This window comes from Pelecanus crispus, chromosome 2 (assembly GCF_030463565.1).
Source record: "Pelecanus crispus isolate bPelCri1 chromosome 2, bPelCri1.pri, whole genome shotgun sequence".
Taxonomy (NCBI): Eukaryota; Metazoa; Chordata; class Aves; order Pelecaniformes; family Pelecanidae; genus Pelecanus; species Pelecanus crispus.
The window spans coordinates 131,473,415-131,494,236 of NC_134644.1; the positions used below are offsets into that span (position 1 = coordinate 131,473,415).

The 20,822-nt window shown below is 38.1% G+C and overlaps 1 protein-coding gene across 1 annotated transcript in view; it reads left to right on the plus strand.

Moving 5' to 3' along the window:
- The window catches only part of RP1 (RP1 axonemal microtubule associated), a 181,594-nt gene that overhangs the window by 75,008 nt on the left and 85,764 nt on the right, over positions 1–20,822 (plus strand). The window contains exons 24-29 of the mRNA XM_075705067.1: positions 2,321–2,546; positions 10,900–11,054; positions 11,700–11,778; positions 15,482–15,563; positions 17,701–17,756; positions 17,909–17,941. Of these exons, the coding sequence (XP_075561182.1) occupies positions 2,321–2,546; positions 10,900–11,054; positions 11,700–11,778; positions 15,482–15,563; positions 17,701–17,756; positions 17,909–17,941 (631 nt within the window). The remainder of the gene's footprint in view (positions 1–2,320; positions 2,547–10,899; positions 11,055–11,699; positions 11,779–15,481; positions 15,564–17,700; positions 17,757–17,908; positions 17,942–20,822) is intronic.

Consider the following 20,822-nt stretch of genomic DNA (forward strand, 5'->3'; position numbering starts at 1 on the left):
GGTAATGGTTTTAAACTAAAAGTGGGTAGATTTAGACTGGATATATGGAAGAAACATTTTACAATGAGTGTGGTGAGGCACTGGAACAGGTTGCCCGGAGAGGCAGTGGAGGCCCCATCCCTGGCAACATTCAAGGCCAGGTTGGACGGGGCTCTGAGCAACCTGATCTGGTTGAAGCTGTCCCTGCTCGCTGCAGGGGGATTGGACTAGATGACCTCTAAAGGTCCCTTCCAACCCAAACTATTCTATGATTCTATGATACAATGTTGACACACTGTGCAGATTAAACTGGAAACGTATCTTGCATCTTAGACTTCCTTCTGAAAAAAATGCATTTTAGCATAATATGATAAATAAAATTAATGTAATTAAGAAAGTTATAGCTGCACTTTTCAGCCAACTTATATGATACCCGTTATAGATATGCAGGACTTTTTTTTTTTTTTATCAGTAATGTTTCAGTTTGCTTCACAGCCAAACAACTGATTAGATGCTTAAGAAGACAAAAGAGGCTCTTTGACATAGTTTCCTGGTCCTGACTGAGAGTCATGGTAGTGAATACTGTATGCAAAAATGGCTTTGACTTTCCTCTTTCAACAGGGGTTGCCAGAATTTAATCATTGGCATGAGGTCACAAGGTTTCAATGTTTTATTTACTAAAGTGCCCTTTAACACTTCTGCAGCACAAATAGCAGGCAGTGCCTAGATCTCAGGAGAGCACCACCTTTGTTGTTCGCCATAAAGGGTGAGAGTTCTAATATATTGTTACATTCATTTGCAAGGCAACCTTAGCAGTCCCTTGCCCACTGCAGAAGTCTCTGTTTTGTAGCTGGGTGACAGGGTTATTATGGCAACTTAGCCTACGTCCTGGCTACATTTGGTGCTAGTTTCAGAGAGCTTTTTATCTGCTGCTGTAATTCTGCTGTATTAGCAACATATTTTTGATGTACATGGTTTTATTACATTAATGTTATAACTATACCTTCAGTTAGCACCTCTTACTTTAACATACTGTTTTAATATAGGAAAACCTACTACTATTGCCATAAGTGTGACTCTATTCAGACTTTATACCACTAGCATATGTGTTATGTTATCATCCTATGAGACTGAGTTGTACCAGGCTTGCCTTTGGGATGCAAGGAAATGATCAATTAGGGCCGCAAGACTCTCTTCTGTGATGGTCCTCATGACCAAAAAATGTCAGTGTTACACTACCCTGTGTCATTGCCTAGGTAAACATTTCAACAAAACAGTGAAAGAGATGTGCCTCTAGTGTCTCTGACATTTCCCGGCTCCACAGAGAAAAGGAGCATTACCTTGTAGTCTTCATTAGCAAAAAACATTGAAGGGAAAACTCTCACTCTGGGGCAGACATTAATATTACCTTCCAGAACAGATCCAATGGACCTTCAAACACAAATCTTAGTTCATCCTTTTTGGTGATTCAGACTACTGGGTCAATGTTGGTGTTGTTTGTCAATCTGGTTTTTGTTTGTTTGCTTTTTGTTTTGATGCTAAACAGTACAAAATCAGTATAATGGTAATAGAAACAACTATTTTCTGTTCTTTCTTTCTCTGTGATTTTTTCCCCAATACCATGAGCTTTCAAACATAACTCACTGAAAATGAAAGTGGTTAACCCTGCTTTTGTGCTTAGGTTCCTGCCATCAGCATTGCTCAGGAAACTTCTACAGCCCAAAACAAAGTGGCTCTTATTTCAGGGCTGCACTACTTAACACGACACAGTCATGTTTTATTGTTTAAATTTGCTGCAGTGTGGCGTCAGCACTTACAGAAACAGTTAACCCTGACACCAATGCACATAAAAATAGAAGACAAAGGGAAAAGTGGGCCATAGCAGACTGGTAAGTGGTAGGAATAGTTAATAGGGCTCTGCTGATGGTAACTGTATGGACTGCAAAATATATTATTTCATGCAGCAATGACTGAAGGTACTTCTGCTTGTTAAAGTATTTGTCTAGACATAGAGATTTACATTATAACACTAGAAACTGGATTCTGTCAAGAGATCTAAAACCAGACTGAATTGTTTGAGCCCTTTAGCCACTTTAAATAATACGGTAGTGAAGTCAATAAAATTACACTTGCAGACTACTCCATATGCTTTTGCTTGATTGCTCTGGGATTCATTGTATATTAAGGCTTCATTTTCTAAAAAAAACCCATTACTCTAGGTTACATTAGCTGCACATTTAGCTTGCATGCCCAGTAACAAAAAGACTGCTAAAAGACAACATTATAATTTGTTATTAAAATCTGGGATGGTTTGGTTTTTTTTTTTTTTTTTTCATTACAGATTAATCTCAGAGATCTTGGGCAGCTATATAAAATCCGCATTGGCCATGACAACACTGGAAATGATCCCAGTTGGTACCTGGAGGAAGTCAGACTTGAAAGAGTAGTCCCTCTTTCTGATGAAGAGATTTGTCTCCCCATAGAGTGCTGGCTTGCAGAAGACAAGGGTGAGGGTGATACGTGGAGAGAAGTGGCAATAAGAAACCCTGCAAAGGAGCTTTTGCCATGTACGTGCTCAGTATTTTAGATCATGTGTTCACTAGCTATATTCTGTGATTATATGGCAGCTTTTCATGTTTCTTCCAGGGCAGACTGCCCAAAAGTCAGCATAACCATGAAACAATCCCTTCCAGATAATTTCTAGTTCCACAGAAGTGGGAAGTGATAATTTTAACCCACTGCTTTCCTCCTGAAAAATCAGAATAACAGCTGTGGCCAGGGCATCTGGCCCCTATAAAATTCTTGATCTCCCAGAGTGCCCCTAAATCACTGGCAGATACTGCTTTTTGGAGCAAGACATCAGGCAGGAAATCAAGGCATATCAAGGTATGTAATTTCATGTGACATCCAGTTCCTTTTAGCAAGTTTGATATCACCTTTTCTTGTACTGCATAAAATAGTTTTTACCAAAAATCCATGATCTGAATCATCACACGTGTTTTCCAGATCAGACTCAAGTCACAGCCATTCACACAGAAATTGTTAGCTGCAGGGTGGCACTTTGGTACTTCAAAGTTTACCACAGCTTTGACGCACTTTGTTCTTTTCAAGTGAAGCGGGAAATAGACCATCATATAAAGTTATTATTTAAAAAGTCCTGGACCTCTATGAAGGAAGAGCCAATATAATAATTTAGCATGATGGGGTTTTTTTATAGAATTCTCTTTACATTAATAGAATGACAACAATGCAGCTCATAGACAATACTGTCTGACAGTGGTAGATCTTACACAGATAGGTGCTATCATTCAGGCAAACCGTATTCAAAATGAAGCAATGAATACTGCAAGGAATCACTGATTCAACATAAAAAAGGGTCATCATGCACTTAGTGACAATCAAATAATTTCAGAAGAAAATATCAAACAAGTGAAAAACCTCAACTCAAAAGAATATAATTCTCTGACAAAACCATCAAGACTGGTGATGTGTGAATGTTTTTGATGGGTTTTAAGGCCCAAGGGGACTACTGATCTCTATTACAGAGGCCAGAAGATGCTGAGAAACACACATGTGCCAGCTCACATTTCCTCTTTGCTTTTCTTTTAATTATTCTGCAGAGTATTTAGTGACTTCAAGAGATTTCAAAAACTGGGACTGATCAGGATGAACCAGGCCCTATGACCATTAACATATACCACAGTACCCTATGCCATTTCTTACAGTGACATAAATATTGTGTACTGGTGCAATGGAAAAATAGTGCAGAAGCTAATTAAGTTGTATGAACAATTAATTCAACATCAATTACTCAAATCTGCGTTATGCAGTCTGAAATACCCATTCACAGAAAAGTACTAATATTCTGGTATGTACACTCCATTTATGTACTTGTATGTGAAAAGTCAAGTCAGTTCTATCAAAGGCTGGGAATATGTTTAAAGCAGCACATTTATTTAATTTTAATCATTATATTACTGCATCTTTCCTTGCTTTTGCAGGAACATTATCTTCCTTAAAATACATGTCTCAAGTTTGTAAGGAAAGACACATTAGAAAGGATTTGGATATTTCCTGAAGTTGTAAATTTTACAAATTGATTATTGATTTTAGGCATGTTTAAATTGAACATCAATATAAACTCAGCAAGACCTCCCAAGGATTTCCTATTTATTTTCTCAAGAACAAGCAAATGAAACACTATCCATTTGCATTTCTCATTTAAAAGTTAATTGCTTACAAGTACCAGACAAACCACATCAAGTCCCTTTCTCCAGTAAAACAATGTACTACTTATTACTTAAGTATAATCTGATATGATTTAGTAATTTGTATCCTGTACTTTCAGTTCAATTGGGTATCTTCTAGTGGTATTAATTTGCTTAACTATAAAAATGATGTGCTGGAAACTTTAAACAAAATTAACAAATATAAACTAAGCTCAGAAGGCACTGGTTTTTTAATTGCTGTTCTTTAACACTTACTTTATTGCTCATCTTCTCTCTTAGAGGAAAGGATATTTTTTTTCTTATCCTTTATCTCCCTTTTTCCAGCCAAACTCTACTGTGCACCCAATAGGGACCCAAAACCTTGGAGCTGATTTTTGACTCCTTGTCTTTCTTTTTTCTAGCTTCTGTACCCCATGGTGTCTCTGGCAGCTGGCTGGGACACCTCTCTTCCCTCCAACAGTCAGCTGCTCATGTGGTCTCACCCTCAGAGCCATGGGACTCTGACCCCTGGTCTCACTCCAGTCACTGAGAATTTCACTCCCTCCAGTCTCTCCAGTTGCTGTCATGTGGGACCCCAACTGGGTCCCGGTCCAGTTGCTGGCACTCAGACCCCATACCCACACATACACAGAGAGAGAGAGAACAGGCAGTCCTTCACCTAGGAAAAGAGTTAGAAAGCAACTTAAGAAGAAAATGGGTCAAACTGCACTGATCAGGTGCAGGACACAGCCGGACAACCATACTAACCAGCAAACTGTTAATTGTGTCCAGCCCGCTTGATGCCGTGATCACTCTGTTTTCCCACACTCTTTCCTCCCAAATCACCTAGATCCATCCCTTTCCCTGCCTTTGGTTCCTCCCCTAAGCATCCCATAATAAGTCCTGTGCAATCCTGAAATGCTCTTCCCCTGTGTCCTATATTCTGTTCCACACCCGTAGGCAGCAAACCCCAGCAGTCCGATAGATAATCCAGAACTGATTCATCGCGATGGGTTTCATGCCTGGACACTGGGACCGAGGCTTTCCTGGGACAGCTCTCGTAAGGGCCGGGAGAGGGTGTCCCTTCCTCTGAGCTCTTGATATGGTTCCCACCTGCCCTTGTGTCCCTGTGTTTGTGGTGATGGGCTGATGGCTCCTGTGATGGGTCTGGGAGAAGCCAGAGCAGGGTGTTATCTGGGGTCCCCCCTGCCAATGTCTGTCTATGCTCCTTTGTGAGTGTGCAAAAGACCTTTATCACACAACCTAACATGGGTTGTCTTCAGATATGGGTGAAGTTTTGATCTAAAGTGGTGCATGATATAAGAAGTGTTGAATTTTCCTACTGTTCTGTTTAGGTGAACATAAACTTCAAATGAGAATATAAATGGTGAATTCTGACCCATTCTTGTTCACGTAATTGAAGGAATAACTGTACTGATTTGAGATAAAAGTCAAATATTGAAGCTGAGGCAGGAAAAATTCCAGCTCAAAAGATTAAGATTTCTTTTCCAGTTGGAGAAATGTGCAGGCATATACAGAAAGGTTAGAATGTGCCCACTGTCTGAAATAGTGCAAAAGGTGACCAAAGCAAATAGTAATGACTCAAGCATTATCTCTACAAAATTTGCATCCCTGTTTAATCACTCGGGAGGCACCAGCTACTTAGGTAAATAGTCAAGCTTCTCTTTCCTATTGTAAAACTGATTAGTAAGTGTGTTTTTTCAAAGCTGATCATTTTCTTACATGTTATGAAGACTATTCCCATACATTTTTTAGAATATTGCTCCAAATAGCAGGAGTAAATGGAAGTGGAGATTAGAAAGCCTGAGAACTGTAATTCTAATTTAAATGTCTTCACCTGATAGTGTTTCTGTATTTATGTCTTCTCAAATAATATATGCACCACTTCTGAGGAAGATAGTGCCTCTTAACCACTATCAGCCATTAAGCAATTGTTCCCTTTTAGCCTTAACGCTGCACCAATTTGTATCTTTACCCTTCTGTCATGGCAAAATGCCAAACACTATTTGTGCAAACTGGGTAGTAAATACCAAATGATAAAACCACGTGACAGAGATTCAATCTTGCTGTTTAATTAATCAAGCCAAAATGACCATTTTGTTCAAGCGGGCTCATCATATGGAAAAAAGGCAGAACATGGAGCAGTACTGTGTAATACGGCTCTAATATCTTGGATCGATATCATTAAGGGAGGACTGAATAGAAACAGTTTGACAATTTTAATGTTGTATATCATTTACCATCTCTCTAGGGTTTGTGTTCTTTGGCCAATTTGTCTGTTTACACTAGCGGCCTGATGCGATTGGATTTGCGCAGTGAAGCGGTTGGTGCTAAGGGTCCAATGTCCTCATTATGTGCATTTAGGGGGAAGTTACTCTGGGCTTCTTCTAGTCTGTTCCCATGGACTGACTGCCAATTTGTGGCAAGATCATCATCATTGTGTTCCTGGAACATATCCTCTGGTTTAGTTCCATCCAAAAAGAATCTAGTTTCTTGCTCTAAAACCACTCCATGCTGCAAACCAGAAAGAAGTAAGGAGGGCCAACCAGGGGGTTCAGTTTCTTGATTCAAACTAATGTGCTGTTGTAGGCACACCAGTGTCATTAGGCTCAGACAGCTGTAATGCAGTGGAAGGTTATCTAATGTACTTTGAGTAATAAGTGATAAGTATATTTATCTTTAATTCATCTGCTCTTGACTAGAATTCTAAAATAATGACTGTACTTTTCTTTTAGTAGAATTACTTTGAAAAGAACTGACAATGGGACAGTAGTTTATACTAAGTAGAAAAAGACCAATATTTCTGCAGTGAAAACTTCCATTTTCTTATTCTCACCAATAAATTCTTTAATTTTATTAGGATTATTTTCTTCTCCCAAAACATATCAAAATATTAACTTAGCCTTTAATGCAAAGCAACCTGTGATGTTTGCTTACTGTTTATATTTTCCAAAGGAAAATGTCATAAGTCACTGAATTCTGTACATTACTCCTTCATAAGGAAAAGAGAATTATATACTATGCTTGCAGATTGGGGCCAACCTAACTCTTACCGTTGGTGAATGATCAGGAATATACCAACCTTCTGTATTGGAAACCCTGATTCAGGTACCCAGAATAAGTCATCTGGAGAAAAGGGTTCTCTAACTTCTATTCTGTTGCCCTTAGCATGCCCTTAGGTTACCTTTTCTTCATAATCAGAGAAACAAAACTTCCTTTCTCTCTTTCCCTTTATTCCACGTAGTTCATGTTCTCATGTTATCAATAGATGCCAGAAGCTGGAGTTGTGGTTTAAAAAAACACCTGAAGTCTTATGATAACGTCTCAAGAGGTAGCAGTAGCAGTATTTTTATGGACTGAGCAAGTATAAATTTGGTTTGTGTACACTTGACTGCTCAGTGACTCCTATAGTAGTTTTGATACTTTTGATATGCCATTTTTTAACATAGTCATTATACTGCTTTAATGTCTGTCTTTCATGGAGCCTTTTAGAAGCTCCCTACCTCTGCCTGAAAACATTTTGCCTCCCTTTTTTCAACTGTTTCATCCATGCATCCATGTCCCAATGTTTTCTGTTTGATTATAGAGCTTATCTAAAGTTACTCTGTTAGCAATTTGAAGATTTCAATCACCTATTTTCTGAAAGGTCATTTTCTTTTTTAGTGAGTGCTAGCTGAGATTTTTTCCTGCTATTTTGTATTAATTAATCCTCTTATATCCTTTATCAAAGATACTGTATTTTTCAAGATGTTTCTTCTATTACTTTGATGTGCCCCACGGTAGATGGACGCTTAGAAGTGAGTCTAACAGGTCCCTCATAATGCTGAAACAATATTCCCTGACTTTTGTTCAGTGGTTGGTTTTATTATGTAATTTTCAAATTTTTCTTTCCTTTTTTTTGCCTATCGGCCTATCTCTCTGCTTTCTCACCCCAGTTTTCAGCTGGTATAGTTGCACTAAATCAGCGTATAGTAAAATGAAATTGCTACTACAGAATAGAGGATCAGGCCATAGAGTTCCAATTCTCAGAGTTTTTAGATGGCTTTTTCTTACTGCAATGAAGCAGGTCTCCATTTCAGATGTGACAGCAGTGGGGGCCTTAGAGTAGGTAAGTTTCTCAAAGGAAATTAAACCGGAGTCACAGAGGCTGAACATATTTTCTAGGGTCTTTTTATTTTACTCTGTACACAAAAAAATGTGTTTTGTGAACAATATACAGAAAGCTACAAACAGGCAACTTTCACATATGGTGAGCCTTGCTGTCTCCGCAGTACATTGGACTGGTAGGTTCATTCTCTGGATTTGGTTGTATCTGTCCCCTGTGCTCATCAAACTACCAGGGCACCTTGTCTTATCTGTTAGAGTGGCATCAGCCATCTTGTTCTTATATTTAAACAATACATAGCTCAGCAGCCATTAGCACTAGCACCTTTTGTAACTGTTCTATAATCTAGAGGAACTGCTTGACAAAGTTTGAAAAAATTGCATTCACTCGAGCTGATCTGAGCCTAGGTTTCCATTTGCATAAAAAGGCTTAGCCTCCACAATCTATTTAGTGAATGTTTATATGAATGTCCAAACATTTCTTCATAGAGGTGTGTTCTAAGCAGGCAGTTACACAGTGTTTTTGAGAATATTTTTGTTGCTTGACTTTTTGTGTGTTTCCTAGGAAGTGCATTGTAACATATACTCAAGGGAAATGAACGTTCCATTTATTATCCTAATATAAAAGCCCGTATTGTTAATCTGTACAAAAATTTAAAGCACAAACTGGTCTTTTTGTTAAGAAGGTTCCTTTATAAATAATGCAGATTGTGTAGCCTAAATAAATGCCAGACCTAACATTTTCCAGATGGTGAGAGATGTATAGACACAAGGAGCTATGGAAAATATTTTCCAGTTCTTTACATTTCAACATGTGCATGTTTTCTACTTCAGACTGATTTATTTAGGCTTGTAGCAATAGAAAGCTGTATTTGATTAGATCATTATCATCTCTCTGGTTACCACAGAGATGCACAGTGCTACAAAAAGAACTGTCATTTATTTATTTGTTAATATCTTTGTGTTGTGTTATAATTATCTCTTATTCTGTTCTGGTGTGTCCTGTACTTAATCCATTTGGTTTGGTGTCCCTACAGAAATGAAAGAACTTGTTGGCATTTTATTCTTGTATTCATTTATTGATAAAGAGCTTCTTTAAAAAAAATCCTTGAATACACTTTAAAATTGTGCTTATAGTTACTTAAATTTTGCAGTTTTGATCATGGGAATTACTTGTAGGTGTGAGTAATACAGATGCCAGTCTTTGTATATAAACAGTCATAAACAGTCTATACCCTTTCCTTAGCTCCCACAGATGTTTTTTTCAAAACTGGGAATGTTAGTAAGAATATAAAAGTGTGGAGAAGACTTCATGTTTATATGTCCCTGCTTTTACTAATCCCCAGTGCATTGCTCCATGGGTAGTCTGGCCCTATTATTCAAATGGCTGGTCACAGATGAATATAGTTGTTAGGTTTTTCTTTTGGAAATGTGACCTCTCTCCTTCCACACTCAAGAATTTGCCCCTCTGTGATCAGTGTGGCTCTTTGCTTTGTTGCACATTTCCTTTCATAGTTTGCTGTCACCTCTTATCCTCTGTCCTTTGAACAGTTTCTTGTTTGTCTTGTATTCTCCTGTTGCTAATCTGCACACAGTTATGATTATACTAAAACTTGTGATATAAAATGTTGTTTGGATATATAGCTTAGTTATGCTAGTTATCAGATCCATTTATCTTTGTTACTTGCCATCCATATCTACCATTTGTTTTAACATGATATTTTTATGTCAGAAACCTTGAATCTAGTTTTATTGAATCTATTTTTTTTAAAAGAAGTTTTCATATCTGGATAATTATAAAGATAGTATTAGTGTGGTGGAAAAGTTATTAATACAGTAATTCTGAATTATATTCCAGAATTCTTTGAAGCTAAGTGTACATTTTTCATCTATAAGACTTTGGTCTAGACTAGAAAAAGAGGCATTAAAAAGTTGTAAATATATTTTAAGTGAGAGCTGTTTTTAAAAGTGTTAGCATCCACTAGTGACAAATGTTGAAACCTTCAGAAACAAGTTGAGTGTGCACTTTTTATAGATGAGGGAGCACATTTATGTGCTTGCCTACCATTGTATGTGAGGTGAAAATCTAAAAACCCTAGGATTCATGATTGCTATTCTCCTTTTAAGATGAAATGAAGGTTAGCCACCCAGAAAATTTTGTTTTGCACAAATCTGGAGGTTGAAAATGCCTTGGTACCAGGGACATATAGCTATTGTTTGAGACCATGACTAGGCACAGTTAGGTGGTCTCCAGATAACTTGCCAAGAAAGACTTGGCAAATTAGGTCCTGAAATCGTAAATACTCAACAGGGAATGAGGGAAGAAAATGGAGCACTAGGGAACACTAGCCTGATGGGTTGCTTTCCTGAGCAAGGCACAGCTATACTCAGCATAATGGATTTTTTTAAGCTTTGTATTTTTGTGCAGAGAATGACAAGATTTGAACCTGGAAGTGACAAATGCATGGATAGCTGTTGCTACTTCCAAACTTGAAAGTCAGTACAGTCTTCTGGCAAAATTTTCATGGGAAAGCTTTTGAATCATGTGCAAACTACAGGGATAATCTCAAGCTTTTTCTTCTTCTAGTGTTGGTGTATGAGGTCCATGTATACACTGGCGCTAAACTTGGTGCTGAAACAGATTCTAATGTTTATATCAACCTCATTGGGACAAGAGGAGATGCTGGCAAAAGGAAGCTCCATAGATCTAAGAATAATAATGTAAAATTTCAACATGGACAGGTGAAGTAAAAACAATGCTACTTCTGATCAATAAGAGTAAATTATGGCTAGCAAACTGTTTCTCCAACAAGTGTAAATATCTTTTTATTTACAAGTTTTATTCAAGCAGTTCGCCATTTTCTCACGTATTTTCTTTATTCAAAATTACCTACAGAATTACATCATATGAATAATTTTTATCAGATGGATCAATCATTTACTGAGAGCATTGCATAGTAGAATCTGAGTACTCTTGGTTATTTGTATTGCACATATAGATAAAATGGTAACAGATTTTTGTTCTCCTGAACAGATCACCATGAATTTTAGAATCAAGTTCTAAATCCTTATTCCCAAGTATGTTTTCCAGTCTTGGTGAGGCAGATAGGGCTAGAAAATGTGCTACAGAGATGACCAAATAATTCTTTGCAACTGGTCCTTGTGTCATGCCAAAGGAATTGAGTGCTGTCTCTGTGGAGTAATTTTAAAGTGTTACTCACCTTGGAAAGCTTCAAAAGAGCCTCACTGACTGACCAGGACCGATATAAGACACTTATATTCATTCTGAAAAAGCAAAAAGAGAAAAAATAAACTATTCTATACTGTTATAGACAAAGCAATAGCTGTGTTCAAGACCTTTATCATTTTCCTTGTATGGTTCCACAGATGGATATTTTCTGCATAAAGGCTGTCTCACTGGGAGACTTGGAGAAAGTTCTGATTAGCCATGATGGAGCCGGTCCAGGTAGGATTTAACTTCCTAGAGACCAATCTGTTTTCAAGTCCTTTTTAAACACAATGCACTTTATTTATATTGCATCCTTCATAGAAAATGTGACAGAAGGTCTTGCAGTGATAAAAGTCTTCCCACAGACTAGTCACTGTGATGGGACGGTGAAAAGCAGTGGTAATAGACAGCAAAAAGAACACGAGTTTAATGTCAAATACTGTCATTCCACTATTTGTTTTCAAGTTTATTTATAAGAAAGCTCTATTTATTTGCATATAGAAAACTCATGAAATCTTTGCTCACAGAGGTAAAACAATCCTTATTAGACAAAGAGTCAAGACTGGCCAGGATAGAATTAAAGATATTCAACACCTCCTTTACTACCAAACAAATTTTGAGTAGTTATAGCATAATGTCCTTGCTGCTTTGGGCAGCAGTAGAATATTTGGTTATTTATTTAATCTGTGCAAGTGAATGTGGAGCTGCTCCAGTGAGTGACATTGCATTCAGCTTGTAGGTTTTTCAGAAAAAAAGGAGATAATTTTGTGATGAGACAAATTTTTAATACAGGCCCTTGAGATGTACATCTCTGCAATGATGTAAATGAAGAGAAAACTAGCATTTAAAAGCACTGAAAATGTAAATACTGCAGATATGTTTGCAGATTAGCGGCTATGAAGAAGCCAAGTGAAGAGAATTTTTAAACCAGTTCAGGGCCACACTGATACTAGATGAGAAAAGCACTTTAACCCTACTCTGTTCTGAAATGGCCTCAAGCAACACCCATCTTGCTGACTGGCTGTACTGTCTAAGGCTCTGAGCAGACTTGTGACTATTACAGAAGTAGGCTTATTAAGTGCAGCCTTAGTATGGGAAGTAAACTTGATTCTTGTATCTTTGTAGTTCTCTAGAGTTTGCTGCATTCAGCAATATGGATGACCGTATATCTGAGTTTCACATCCTAGTAGGCCAAGACATAGCACAGAAGGCAGTGTGGGGGAGCCTACCTTCACTCTATCCCCCAGGACACCATATCATGCTCTCTTCCCTCATCTCTCCTCTAACAGGCAGCATAGCCATATCACAGGATCAGCATTACAAATCTGCAACCAGACTCAGCTATCTTCAGCTGTTCTTTGATAAAGGAGTTCAAAATCTGTGGTTTTGGAGGGTTGTCTAAACAGGACAATGGATCGAATGCTGTGAATAACAAAATTTATGCCTCGATAATTAAGATGGTTGTTTATTGTACTCAGTACAGACAGATGTCACAGAACTCTTTTGAACTGTATCCAAAACTGGCCCCAGATAAACCTGGCCTGAGGTGACCAGGGAGGTTGAGAGCTGGAAAAGGATGGTGAGTCAGGAGAGAAGCCATCTAGAGACCCCATCTTTTGGGGGTTGAGAGGCAGGAAAGAGGGTTCCTTCAGAGGTGGGGCTGCCCTTTTTTCTAATCATATTGTTTGCCTGAGTGATAGGGCAGAAGGTCTTTCATCTTGATTTGGAGACTGTCTTGAAGGGATCATGGAACATGTGCTTTCTTTGAGGCTCCTAGACTGCAAGGCACAGATCTCCCACAGCCACTGTGTAGGAGGCAAGAAAAGGAATTTTGTCCAAGTCGGCAGGGTTTTGGCATCGGTCAGGTGTGAGTCACTAGATGATGTGTCTTATCTGCTGAAAGAACCTTCTCCTCCATAGAAACCTTCCATACAAGCCCTGTACATTTACACAAGCAGCACCTTTCATCTTTTTTGGCCTGTTTCAAAGTGCCCTGCCTGATTTCTGGTGAATCTTGGCCAGGCTAGTAGGATCCTTCCAAGCAAAGAGCATCTGAGGTATAAGAGGGTGACAGAAGAAGCTTGCAGGGTGTCCTAATGTGCCCTGGGCCTGAAGTCTTGAAAGGGAAATGCCATTCTGCTCCATGCACTGCCTGCGCAAGCCCTCCCTATGGGGCAAAGACTGCTGCCTTCTAGGGACTTCCAGACTCAGATGCAGCCAGGGAGGCAGAGCATGAGAATAAATAGGACAGTCGTCTGCTTCTGACCAAAACATCCCTCATGCTGTTTTGCTACAATGTGCTGATAAATAATGGTATGAGTCAGGCAAAACCTCGTAAGCAATGTGACAAGTTGTGAGTGGTGCAGACACAGTGAGAACAGGGTATTTGAAAAGGGCTTTCCAGGAGAACTGTACCAGTCACTAGGATGGTTATTGGAAGTGATCTAAGAGATCAGCATGGATGTGGCCGTGGTTACTGCTGTTCGGGAGAGGATGAATTCAGTAGCCCAACAGAAGTGGGGCTGCACAGCTCCCATGCCTGCCAGTCCCACTAGTAGCAGGGCAGAGTAAGTGTTCCCAGTAGGTACACACAGAAATACATTTATAAAACATATATGTATGCACACAGCTGGCCACACAGATCAACACAGACAGGAACTCAGCACTCGCACAAACACAAACAGCACCAATGGCCTTATGCTGCTACCCTGTCCTGGTTTCGGCTGGGATAGAGTTAATTTTCTTCCTAGTAGCAGGCATAGTGCTGTTTTGGATTTAGTAGGAGAAGAATGTTGATAACACGCTGAGGTTTTAGTTGTTGCTAAGTACTGCTTATGCTAGTCAAGGACTTTTCAGCTTCCTATGCTCTGCCAGGTGCACAAGAACCTGGGAGGGGGCACAGCCAGAATAGTTGATCCAAACTGGCCAAAGGGCTGTTCCATACCATATGACGTCATGCTCAGTGGGTGGGGTTGGCTGGGGAGCAGCGATCGCTGCTTGGGAACTGTCTGGGTATCGGTCGGCGGGTGGTGAGCAATTGCATTGTGCATCACTTGCTTCGTGTATCATTATTATTATTATCATTATTATACTGTTACTATTAGCATTACTATTTTACTTTATTTCAATTATTAAACTGTTCTTATGTCAACCCAGGAGTATTTTTCACTCTTACTCCTCCAATTCTCTCCCCCATCCCACTGGGGCAGGGGGAGTGAGCGAGCAGCTGCGTGGTGCTTAGTTGCTGGCTGGGGCTAAACCACGACATACCCTCTCTAGCTGATCAGAATGACAGTCCATCAATGGCAAATATGTACATATATATGAAGTATGGATGTATAAGGCCTCCAGTAGCTGGCCTTAGACATTAAGTCTATCCAGTCGCTGGCCCTGGGTCCTTAGATCCTCAGTTTTCCCAGTTGCTGGCACTTAGACATAAAAAGCTCCTGCAAGGCTGCAGCCCCAGTCCTTTTGCAAATGACACAGTAGGCTTAATGATTTGTTAATGAATACTCTTATATATGCAATAACAACTTCACTCAGAGAAGACCAAAATTTCCAGCTTTTACACAGATCTCAGGTAACTGCATAAACAGATTTGTCCCAACATCCTCGTGCCTGATCACTAGGTATCAGAAGATGTACGCTGGGATGTGAATGTGGCAGTTCACATATGTATGAATATGCTTGTCTCCAAGGAAAAAAAAAACCACCCCTCTTAAAATTAAAACAAAGCAAGGCAGAGAAGAATTAACATTGTACTTCTTGCGAGAGACACAGAATAATAAAGCTTTCATTCTGTCAATATATCATCTATTTAGCTGAGTTCTGTCTTAATATGACCTGTGTTTCTGCTGGAAAAAGATAATCTGGGCTTTTTTCTTTAAATTTATTTAAAATTTGCATTATTTCACGATAAACTTTTGTCATTTCAACACAGGCAAAGGATGGTTCCTGGATAAGATTGTCATCAAACATAAAGAAGGAAAGGAAGCTCAGGAGGTTGTATTTCCTTGTAACAGGTATGCCGTTCATGGAGAAAAAGAATTTCTTACACTGCCAACAACCTAAGGAAAAAATTGCAGAACAGGCATGTGCACACAACCTAGATATATGAGCAATGCCCGAGTTTTTCAACATACAAGGGGTACAAAATTTTGCCGTTGAAGACAAAGAACAAAGTTGCTGTATTGGTACAGGAGGGAGTCATAGCTTAATGCCCAAAATCAAATGTTGCATAGGAAAAAAGGTGCATTGATTTGTCTTTTATCTAAAATATACAGAGACCACATGAAAGTAAATAAACTTTCCATTCTCAATCTTTTAAAAAGTATTATGTGTAAAGATCTATCTGTACTGTTTTGGTCAGTTTCTCTTTCTCAGTCACTGAAAACCTTATACACATCCTGGAAATCTTTGGAAAGACCTGTAAATTTTCTACTAAAGGAGAGCTACAATATTTCCTTTCATTTAGTAAATGTCTACTTGTCTGTCTTACTAGGTCTAGAATTTTGCTGCCATGGACAAAATTGGTAAATGCTTTACTGTCTCAGTTCTAACAATTACTAAACAGCCTATTTTTCCAAATTTTTTATTACCTGAGGCAACTGCATTCTGAACTTTTAGCAGTCATCGAGTTGAATCATATGGATTTAACAGAAAAAACACATAAAATAAGCCAATAGATGAAAGTAAGGATTTGTGTGTGTTATTTCTATATTAGTATATTTAATACAATAGAAATGATTTGAAGAACTGTAATTTAGAATCAGCTAATTATATTCTGTAGTACGTAGTTTCTGGAATCTATGAGTTTGGGTTACAAGGCTGAAATAGTTTCCATGTTATCTTGGGAACTGTGCCTTAAAGTCTTGAAAATCTTTAGGGGTTCAGTAAAGACAGCTCTCCTCTAGGAACCCTACCTCTTTACAAAAACAAGTGTTTCAGTTTGCAAGGTTCCTGGAAATGACTAGCTAAGAACCATTTACTCATAACTATTATTCCAAAGATCAGGTTTTTGGTTTAGTTTTCCTTTTTGGCTATTAGGTTTTTTGATTGGTTTGGTGTGCATTTAAGATGGTTATTGAAAGAGTAGATGAATGAGACAATTGTTTCTTTAATTACAGGGAGATTTTATGAGACTTCTTTAAAGGCTATTTAATGAAGACACTTGGACTCTCTATAAAACTGCCTTGTCAAAAAAAAATTACTAAGCTCTTAGAAAAAGATTAGAGACATTATATATAGAACTAGAGGAGTCCTGTCATTGGTTGCCTGCAGTGTAAGTGTGCTGCCAATGTGTCAAAGTGTACATTCTGGTTTTAGAAACTGCTACTGATCTTTTGTTTCTTAGGACTGAATGAGGAGATAGCTCACAAAAGTTAATCAAGCTATTTATTGCAACAATAGTTGACATACAGTGGAGTTCAGATTTCAACCAAGTGAGATTTATTCATAGAGCTTTGTTATATACAAGAAGTTAAATATATTATGGACCCTTGCGTTTAAACAAATGCAACATCAACATGGAGCCAATAGAAGTTGGTAGTGAGCATGTATTTATTTATTTTTAAATAAGTGAGATTGTTAAAGGTTGTAAAGTGTTATTATATCAGCAAGGGGGATCAACTGAAGGAGTATGGATGTATGTTTGTAGTGAAATTATATTGCAGGAAAGATCCTTAAATTCATCAGTATAAAAGAAAAGGAAAGTAAAAAGAGAAGTTCAGTTCATTGCTGCACATCTACAGAAGCTTTAGAAACTTCCAGACTTGCAGGGGTTATATATCATTTTAAGTACAATGAATATAACTAACTACTGCAGGTTATATAACCCCCCCAAATGTACAGTTTAGTCTCTGATCCTGTAAATACTTAGTGTTTCATATAATGTGCTTCATATAGCACTATAGTACTTCATACAGCTACCATGAAAATTCCTATTTGCCTGGAGCAGAATGAGCCAAATTCTCCTAATATGAATAAGACCAACTATGATGAATGTATAAAAGAAAATTCAATCTAGGAAGTAGTTTCAAGGCATAATTTGATAAAAAAGTATTAAAAAAATACTGTTGGAGACAGAAGGTAATTGTCAGATTACTTTTGATATACTGATAATTGTTATTAATCTTATTGTTTTTGTTTTTGCAATGAAAGATGGTTAGATGAATATCAAGATGATGGGAAAACTGAGAGGGAGCTAACTGCCAATAGTAAGTATTTTGTAAAAGAAAATTAATGTTATAACAATATAGTATATACTTAATGCCTAGCTATTACTGAAGAACCTTTCTGAATAAGATGGTAACTTAAGAAGAAAGATAATAAAGCTTGTTCACATACATTTTTTCTGTTCATATTTTAGAGGATGGCAATTCAAAAAAAACATTCCTTAAAGGTAAGAGGTTTTTTCTACATCACTGTTTTTGCTGTTTGAATTTAATCTGCAAATCAGTTTTAAGTGACAAATATGTAAGAAAGTGACCTCATTGTATATGTAAACTATTGACTGTGAGAGAAAATTAAGACAAACTGGCTGGCAGTGGTCTACAGAAAGGACTAGGCCTTTATAAGTAATTGAGAAAAACATGCTGCTCATAAACTATTTCTGATTTTCTTCATATTTCTACTGTTCTGTCCTCAAATCAGCCAGGAATTCCTCTGAGAAGAGATTCAAGTGTTGTTTTGTTTATCCCAATGTCACTGTCATTTAACACATGGGAACAGGTCCCCTAGAAAATGTCATCAAGTTGAAAAATATGTTGTGAAGTGTCAGTGGAAGCATTTTCAGGTCAAAATCCATCAGGGTATTCCCGAAGTAGCCAGAAATAATGCAGGCTTAAACTCCAAATCCGTTAGTGAAACTAAATGTAGTATGTGCATTCAGTTGACTAAATCTGCTTGAATTAGTAAAAAGATTTTAATAAAAACCTACCCACCCAGCTGTCTGTTTTTATACCTACAAAGACAGACCCATCACTGTAATACACTAGTACCTCCAAAGTGTTTAAAATTTGAGATACTATCACTGTGTTTCTCCCTAACCAGAAAAGGGAAACAGACTGACACAAGTATCTTTATGAACATTTAATTGTAAATGTATATTGTGTGTAACTGTGTCTGGGAACTGTATGGGAGAAACTAAAGTAAAAAAAGTAATGTTTACATTTGGCTCTGGAAACAGCGACTTGCCTTCTGTAGCGTGAGTCTTGATCTCTCGATCTAATTCCAATTTCAGTGAAAATTAAATAACTTGCATTCAATCAAACAGTTTAGCCAACAGCTTTATTGTTCCATGGCAACATAACTTTGACAAGAGGAGACTGATTAATTCAGGTAAGTAAAGACTTTCCCACAGAGAAATTTGATTTTCACAAGAATTACTTGGAATTGGATTCTGCATTCTGCTAAGTGCACAGTTCAGAGATGCAGCCATAATATCTATTTCACCTTATGTTCAGAAAATAAACTATATTTTACTACTAATCTAAGTTCTTTTCCAGTGCAGCTTGATTCTTTATTGTGCTATAATAAACAGGCACAGATGTACAGACTGCTGAGAGCCTCTGTGTGTCAAGCGTGGTTAGACACCATATATTGATTATGAGGAGAAAGGAAAGGCTTATTATTAATAATTTTGTGAAACGTCACACTGTCAGGATGTCCAGGAGGACCCAAAGACTGTGTTCTGTTTCTTACGTTGACATCAGACGTTCTGAATAATGAAGATATAAAGGAGATGAACATTTTTAGGAACTATTCTGTCAATTAGCTATGCGTGAGCTTAGCTTGAATTGCTTTTAGCCATCTTTTCTTTATCCAGGGGCTCATTCCAGTGAGGAACTGAGATAGGTGAGAGATCATGCTTTTATGCCTTGCGTAAAAAAAGATGATGAGCAGGACTGATCTCAGGATTGTTCACAGTTTAATTTGTGGTGTTGTACTGGTTATCTTACAGATCTTGCATGTGAAAAGATTGAGCTTTATAGGAGGGTAACAATCAGAAGAGGTTTGGAAAGGGGTCTTGTACTCAGTTCTGTGTCAATCCATCATGACATAGTACCAGGATTAGAGCTGATAAGAGAAAATTCCAGATGCAGAGTCTTGGAAGAAAAAGTAATTGCCTTAAATTCTCCCAGCAGCTGTAGCTGTGAAGATTTCACATTGTACAGCAGATAGTAGCGATAAACAGTCCCACTCACAATGGAAGTCAAAACTTTCCATATAATATACATTTACTAAATAAGAGGCAAGCAGCAGTATTGATGTTAGGGAGCCAATGTTTTATGCATTCATGTGGTCATATTCTATATGAGCTGCACTCTGCAAGTGGGCTTCAGGGAAAGTCACAAAAAGTTGACTGGCATAATTCAGTGGTGTTTGGTGATTTTCAGAAGATCAATGTGCTTAGGTAAGGTCTATAACAAAGGTTACAAAACAAAACAGTAAGTCACTCCGAAGGTCAGAAACCCCATTCTCTTTGAATAAAGCTAGTAAGATGTTCAACCACCTAGCCATAGAAGAGAGTTTGGAAGTCATCGTTGCTAAGCAGGTTACTTGAAGGATCTCAGTCCTTCAGCCAGGCTGGCATTGTGCCAGCTTTAACGAAGCATAAATCCCAGATCCCTGTGAACACTGCTGCTGGCTATGGATTCTGCCAAAATGCAGTATGCCTATATCAAGTTTTCCCAGCAACTTTTGTACATCTGTAGATTACTGAGAAGCTCTGGCAAATCAAGCATAGGGACAGATTTATTTCTATTCTCTTGATTCTGCCTTGTGTGTTTGATGCAAGATAAAAAGACAAAAGGGATTTCCTTGGTAGAGAAGGTGGATAGCTGCTCTCAGCTCTCAAACGAATAAGTTGTTTTGAGGGAGAATGGGACTTTATGTCACTCTATAAATGTTTCCTACATTGTGGGGAAATTTTACTACTCCCTCCTTCCATATTCTCTTTTCCTTTCCTGCCTCAAAATAGGTGGAGTATTGTAATAGCACATAGTAAAAGATTTTCTCTCAAAGCAAGGAGACAAGACCTAGTATATTCCAATGTTGTCCACACTGCAGTTAGTTAAAAGGAGCTGGGTTGCTGTAATGTGGTTCCTGTAGGGTGCTGACCTGGTTTCAGCTGGGATAGAGTTAATTTTCTTCCTAGTAGCTAGCACAGTGCTGTGTTTTGGGTTTAGTATGAGAACAGAACACTGATGTTTTAGTTGTTGCTAAGTACTGCTTACATTAGTCAAGGACTTTTCAGCTTCCCATGCTCTGTCAGGTGCACA